Consider the following 7,493-nt stretch of genomic DNA (forward strand, 5'->3'; position numbering starts at 1 on the left):
TATGAGAATATAGGTAATAACATAAACACCCAATGTCTCAGTCTCCTCATCTACAACTTACAGGAAATGGTGTTCATAGAACTAAAAGAACAGCTCAGATACTATATGCAAATTTTTGGGAATTATGCCCATCATAAAATAAGGACCCAATAGACAGCAACTTGCTTAATGAGTAAAAGATAAATTCTACTTCAGAAAAGGGTTTTGATTTAATCCCACTGACATAAACCTATGGTCTCAGATGCAGGAAACTGAAAAAGGAGGATATCAAGTTGAAGGCCAACCTGGTCAACTTAGTGAGATCCTCCATCAATATAAAAAGTAAAACCAAAAATCTTTGACATGGATTTCACTGTTAAGAATTTGCCTAGCATGCACAAGTAAAAAAAAAAAATAAGAGAATGCTTGACATTTTAATTACCTATGTTATTTTTTTCCCATATAAGATCATTTCTTATTATTCACCACCAGGACTATAGTTCTGTATGCTTCCAACATCATAGAGCCCAGAGTGTGTTGCCTGTGAGAGGAAGCAGGTGATGTAAGATATGTCTTCCATGCCAGGCTTGGTGGAGTCTATGGAAGGGAGAGCTCTGTGAGTTCAGATCCAACCAGGGCTACACAGTGAGACACTGTGCTCTCTCCCTACTCCCCTCACCCCCACATACTCTTAGTTATTACATCTTAAAAGTCCTGTACCTTTAATTCTTGGGGGTGGGGAATATCCTTTTTAGCCTTAATTTATCTCTGATGATTATTCCCTAAGCAATTATCACTCTTAGAAAACCTAACACTGTGAACGAGCAAGCGGCCACTGATGCCAGATGCTTGTCTTCCCTTCTTCCAGGCAATCCCCTCCTATCTCTAACTCTAGGATGGAGAGAAGAATCGATGAGGGGGATGGCACTTTCAAGACATTTATCTCCACTTTAAGACAAAATGTTGAATTGAGAAAACTTTTATATATAAGTTGTAAAAAGAAATCCAAGAAACAGACATACTTTAAATAATTATATATAGGACATATACATAAATTTAGAGGAACATACTTAAATTTAACCACCACATAAAAGGATGGTCAGCAAACAGCTAACTGAATGTACAAGGGTGGTCTCATAATATTATAATGAAGTTTAAGAAATCCTATGGTTTAGTGCCATGAGTCATTGGAACACTGTTAAGTAGGCATATTACATTACCCATGTCTGTGGTGATGCTGCAGTAAACTACTACTGAGTAGTCAATGCTGATGTGGAGTATCGAGTACATAATAATAAATAGTTATGCTGCTGGTTTATGTATTGTGTTGTGCTGTGTGCTATGCTATGTGCTATGCTATGTGCTATGCTGTGTCTTTTTATTTTAGCATTTACTCTTCTACTTATGTAGAGCAGTTTATGGTGAACAGTATGTGTCACCCGAGTAGCAGCTTCATACATCTTGAACTCACCAACATTGCATTGTCTTCTTTAGGGCTTGACTTAATCTTGTGCTGTTTTAGTTGTATGGCCCCAAAGAGGATAGAGTTTAGCTGTGTACCATTGTGGTCTGTATAAATACATTATAATTTTCACACCATTATGAAACTGCTGAATGGCACACTTCACAGAAGTTGTACATAGCTCAGCAATGCACAACGGCATTTATGTGTGAGTACACTAATGCATTAAACATTCAACATGGCTCTCCAGAATGCATTATAAAGCATGAATAAAAAATGAAATGATTTGGCAATTAAAGTCAGTCCAAATTAGGTACCAAATTTATAATTAACCTGATCTATTCTTCCCAAATAGACTATTTTTCTTGAGTGTTTTGTTAAACAGCTTCACATTAAGTGTGTGCATGTGCATGTGTGTGTGTGTGTGTGTGTGTGTGTGTGTGTGTGTGTCTATATGTGCAAGCAGATTTTCCTGTGTGTGAAGGCCACAGGATAACTTTGGCTATCGTTCCTTGGGGACTATGTATGTTTAACTTTTTGGTGAATGTCTCAAGTTGGCCCAGAGCTCACTTAGTTGGGGCTCTACCTCCATGTGCTACAGAAATGCATTAGTGGACATCAGAGAACCATATTCCCTGGCATGTCTTTGGAGGATCCCCTTCCTTACGGATACTTTCATCACCCATTCAAATTAATTCTGCCAATGAGACATCAGAAAGTATTGAACAGTCAATAGTTTCATGCGCACACAATATTGGGTCTTGCTCTTTGGGAGTCTCAGCTTATGCCTAGAAGAACTGAGACAGAAAGGCTACATGGAGGGAAATCTCAGCTATCCCAGTCATGACAGTGTGAGTTCCAAAACGTGAGTGATATTCTACCAAGTGTACCCAGTTCCATCTGACAAACTGCAGTCAACTCAGTAGACTACGGCCATGAGAAGAGGGGAATAGCTTGTGAGCTAGCCAGCCAGCCAGGAGAACCATGAGAAAGTAAAACTCATTTATTTATTGTGCGTGTACACATATATGCGTGAATGAATGTGCCTCAGAGCATGTGTGAAGATCAGAGGATAGATAACTTGCAGGAGTCAGCTCTCTCTTCCCACAATGTGGGTTCTGGGCATAAAATTCAGGTCCTGAGGCTTGGCCTCAGGTGCTTTTACTGCCTGACCCAGCTCATTAACCTCTCATTGATGTTTTAAGCAAATACATTTGAGTCATTGTTTTAACCGAGCAGTATAGAAAAGATATATTTGTTATATTAGTTGATTTCTTTGTTTGTTTGTTTGTTTGTTTGTTTTTCAAGACAGGGTTTCTCCATATAGTACTGGTTGTCCTGTAACTCATTCTGAAGACCAGGGTGCCCTTGAGCTGATCTACCTACCTCTGCCCCCAAAGTGCTATAATGAAAGGTGTGTACTATCCCCAGCAGGCTTGAAATAGGTTTTAAAATTTTCTTACCTGAAATGATATCAATAGCCTAATGTATAATAATATAGCTCATAAAATTTAAATATGAGTAGTGAGATTTTCAGTACAGTAGAAAATGGCCCATGTGCAGTGAATTTAGAAGGAGCTCTAAATTCATAATAAAAAAAAGACTTCCAAAGTGAATGAGAAAATAAGCTTTATTTCATACGTTGGACCTTTCCTTATTCATATTAAATTATCTATTTACTTCACCTTCCTTCCTCAAACCATATTAAAAAGTAACAATGGATTGTTCCTGGAGCCATTTGAAGAGCTTATTTAATCTTCCTTCTGATGTTTACCAAACGGTGGTCTTATTTGGTGCTTTGCAGGTGTTAGATTTCAAGAAACACTGTATTATGTGCACAGCAGGAAAATATTTTCTGGGATTCCTACATCAAGATTTAATTTGGGTTTTAATATTGAAGAGAAACAAAATAAACTCTTTAATTCATAAGATAAAATATTTTATTTAGATGATTATGACATTTTATTATATTAAGAGAAAAAGATTGCAAACAAACAAACAAAAAGGAACCGGCTCTTTGTCCCCTCACTCTTAGGTCCCTTAGTCCCCTGGACTGACCCCTTGGGGTGTCATCCTATGAATAATTTATTACTGTTGCTTATTTCTTCTTCAGAAGTATATGAATGCTATTTATCTATTAACTGGCTGTATACCTTTTTTTAAACTCCTAAAAATTACTGTACGCAATTTTTTATTTTTATTGCCTCTGATAACATTTTGTTTGCAATGAATTTCCACAGTAAAAGAAAACTTAGAAAGTTAAGTCTGATCATTTCAAGAAGAAAAGATGCATTGTTATTTTTTATTTATGTGCGTGTGTCTGTGAGTTTATGTGCATGTTTATGCAGGTATACACAGAGGACAGAAGAGGATGTCATATGTCATGGAGCTGTTGTCACAGCAGTTGGGGGCCACCTGTTGTGGGTTAGGAACCAAAGCTGGATCCTCTACAAGGGCATCAAGCTCTTTTAACTGCTGAGCCATCTCCAGTTCCCTAAACCTAGCCTCAGTGTGCTCTGTTTATATCGCAGTGATGTCATGCCTCTGACACTGCATGTGGTTAAATTGCTATTGTGCTTCTGGGCCATTTGATCCATCTCACTGACTTGCAGGAGAGTGAGGGAAACACATTTATTATGGCATTCCATAATTTAATAATAATAAAACACATTTATTATGGCGTTCATGATTTCATCATGAATGGACAATAGGAAACTAAGGAAAAGTAGTTGCAGGAATTAGTGTTTTTTTTTCTAATTAAGGAGTCTTTCTCTATTACCAAAGTAGTATTACCAGCAACACTGCCATCTAAATATTTTTATTTCATTTTCTCTTCCTCATCAGTGAACTGGAAGAGATATCACATTCATTTGAGAGATTAAAATTGTGTTTATGGGTTCATTAAAAGATCTGTTCACTCAAACAGATGAAAGATAGAAAAATCTTCACTGAATGCATTTCTTAGTAATTTAAAAATAATATTCAATTTTCAGGGTCTCCAGAACAAAATGTGTCCTGAGAATAGACTTGAGAAAACATACCACAGAAATGCCAAAGTAATTAATATTTCCTATAAGTCACTTACCTAATTTCTTGAAGAAAAATTCTTTAATAATTCTCTTGAGCCATTTCTGTCTTTACAGAAGAGGTTTTAAACATAGGCATCCCATAAGTCAATTTTACAGCAGGAATATAGCCTAGACCTTGGTATGTCCTTATTTGTACACCGATGAATGGTATGGGTCAGTGTAATTTCCTTTTTGCAGGTTGCTAATTAATCCTCTTCTTTGGTTGCTAAAATTGCATTACTACTGCTCTAGAGAACCAGACCACAGCTCTTCCTGTGTGAATTCTTACCACAATTATTGATTTCATACTTGAAACAACCCTTTGATATATAGAGAACAGCTGGAGTGATTTCATTTTGAAAACAGAGAAACCAAAGCCCCCAGAGGTGTCAAAGTGATGCAGAGACAGACCTTGGAAACGAAAGCAGGTGTCACTAGACTCAGGTCCTCTCATCAAGTGTAGCAGTAATGAATATTTAGTAGGAGTTAGTGTTACCTCTTTAGTTACCAACTGAGATAAAAGAATTTTTATGTGTCATTTCTCCTAGACTAATGAAAAATGAAATGCAGAGTGAATCCTAATTTTATTATTTTTTTGATGCACTCATTACACAAATCTTCTGAAGACATGGACATGGGAACCATCAAAGTAATATCTGAAAAATGAAGGGATGCTTGCCAGTCATTAAAATGCTCTATGACTTAGCTGTAAAATGGTATCATAAATAATTATAAAATATCCTGGGTCTGAACAGGTAACGCATGAACTAAGATTAAAAATTGAGCAAAATATGGTTTGTGTAATTGGTCTTATTATAAAGATGACTTTAATTGTTAGGCAAATAATTTAATTCATTGTAGTGGACGAGTGCCAATCAATTTAGAAAATACCCAAAGTAATATTAGACTTATAGTTTTATAATGTGCTAAACATTTTCCAAAAGATTAATGCAAATATTTACACTGAAACTAGATGAAAATATAAAGAAGAATCTTATTGAATTATATAACTAAATATTTTTTCAGTGTAACACAAAGGTAGGACCATAATTATTGAGTGGAGGTGAACAAATAGAAATATGATGGATATATTAAAACTGTGATCACCCTTGGTATTGACAATGAATGATAAACTTGGAAAATAATTGCCAAGTTTTGGGAAGAGTGAATTAAGACTATTTATTTAATGAAACTCTGATAATACAAACCTAGTAGAGAAAGAGGATGGCAATCAATAGATACAAATTTAAAACAATAAAATAAATCTTACTTGTAAGATTGTCAAAAATAGAACCTAAATAAGTCTATGCAATGTTGATAATAAAACATGAAACACTGTCATGAAATCTTTATACTAGTGAAAATCAGTATCAACATTTAGACAAGAATTTGGCAACATCTGTTTATATGTGTGGGAAGAATTGTAGGACTGTAACTCAAATTGTGAAGTGATAGTAAGAGGATTTTCTAACAATTTTCAGAATAATTTTTATATCTTGATTGTGTTAAAGCTAGCTTGATTGTGGATAATTTTTCAAACCAAGGAAGTTCTCTAATGTTAAGAAGGTCATTTTTAATCCTAGTATCTATCTGCAGGTTCAAGTTGCTCCGAGACAATGCCAGGAGGGAGGAATAACACCATCATCACCAAGTTCATCCTTGTGGGATTCTCAGATTTTCCCAAGATCAAGTTGGTTCTCTTTGTTGTCTTCCTGGGAAGTTATCTCTCCACAGTAGTATGGAACTTGGGTCTCGTCATCTTGATTAGGATTGACCCTTACCTACACACACCTATGTACTTCTTCCTCAGCAATTTGTCGTTTTTAGATTTCTGTTACATTTCATCTACAACCCCTAAAATGCTCTCAGGATTCTTCCAGAAGCTTAAATCTATCTCCTTTGTGGGGTGCACCATGCAGTATTTCTTCTTCTCAAGCCTGGGTCTGGCCGAATGCTGCCTTCTGGCAGCCATGGCTTATGACCGGTATGCTGCTATTTGTAACCCTCTTCTCTACACAGCTATTATGTCCCCATCGCTCTGTGTGCACATGGTGGTTGGAGCCTACACCATTGGTCTCTTTGGTTCATTAATTCAACTGTGTGCTATACTTCAGCTTCATTTCTGTGGGCCAAACATTATAAACCATTTCTTTTGTGACCTGCCTCAGCTATTAGTCCTCTCCTGCTCTGAAACCTTTCCCTTGCAAGTCCTGAAATTTGTAATAGCAGTGATTTTTGGGGTGGCATCTGTATTGGTTATTCTGGTATCCTATGGTTATATCATCAGCACAATCCTGAATATTAGTTCAGTAGAAGGTAGGTCCAAGGCATTCAATACCTGTGCCTCTCATCTGACAGCAGTCACCCTCTTTTTTGGATCAGGACTGTTTGTCTATATGCTCCCCAACTCTGACAGTTCTCAGGGTTATGACAAGATGGCTTCTGTGTTCTATACAGTGGTGATTCCCATGTTGAATCCTCTGATTTACAGTCTCAGGAACAAGGAAATCAAAGATGCTCTTCAGAGATGCAAAAAGAAGTGCTTTTCTCATTGCCACTGCCAGTTAAAGATCTGTTGACTGGAAGTCCCTATATTCTGCAGGGCATTTAATGTGATTCAAACACTCTGAATCTGTGGTGGAATTACAAATGGGCTACCCCACCAAATTCCAGGGCTGGTTTATAGTATGTGAATCCTGTGTCTTGTCTTCTTTTAGTCTTAAACTTGGTTCCTCTCCTGTGCCAGCGTGGCACCACAGAGAAGTTTCCATTTTCTATAGAGTAGCAATCTTATGTTCTTAAGTTTTCAACCCTTATTCTTTCTTTCAGAACTTCAAATACATAAGCCAAAGAATACAGGACCAAACACAAGGCTCCTTCTCAATCACCATATCTCAAGCAGTGTAATGACGATGTGAATGGTCTGAGACTTCAGAGTCTTGAGATGTGTCCTGCTTGATTTTAAAAACAAAACAAAACAAAAC

The 7,493-nt window shown here is 36.7% G+C and overlaps 1 protein-coding gene across 1 annotated transcript; it reads left to right on the plus strand.

Moving 5' to 3' along the window:
* Positions 1-6,125: 6,125 nt before the first annotated feature.
* Positions 6,126-7,088, plus strand: Or5an6 (olfactory receptor family 5 subfamily AN member 6). Its single transcript, NM_001000759.1, has one exon. The coding sequence runs from the start codon at positions 6,126-6,128 to the stop codon at positions 7,086-7,088; it is 963 nt and encodes a 320-aa protein (NP_001000759.1).
* Positions 7,089-7,493: the final 405 nt, after the last annotated feature.

This window comes from Rattus norvegicus, chromosome 1 (genome assembly GCF_036323735.1).
Source record: "Rattus norvegicus strain BN/NHsdMcwi chromosome 1, GRCr8, whole genome shotgun sequence".
Taxonomy (NCBI): domain Eukaryota; kingdom Metazoa; phylum Chordata; class Mammalia; order Rodentia; family Muridae; genus Rattus; species Rattus norvegicus.

Coding starts and splice junctions, on each gene's coding strand:
- Or5an6 (NM_001000759.1), top strand. CDS start 6,126: ATGCCAGGAGGGAGGAATAACACCATCATCACCAAGTTCATCCTTGTG.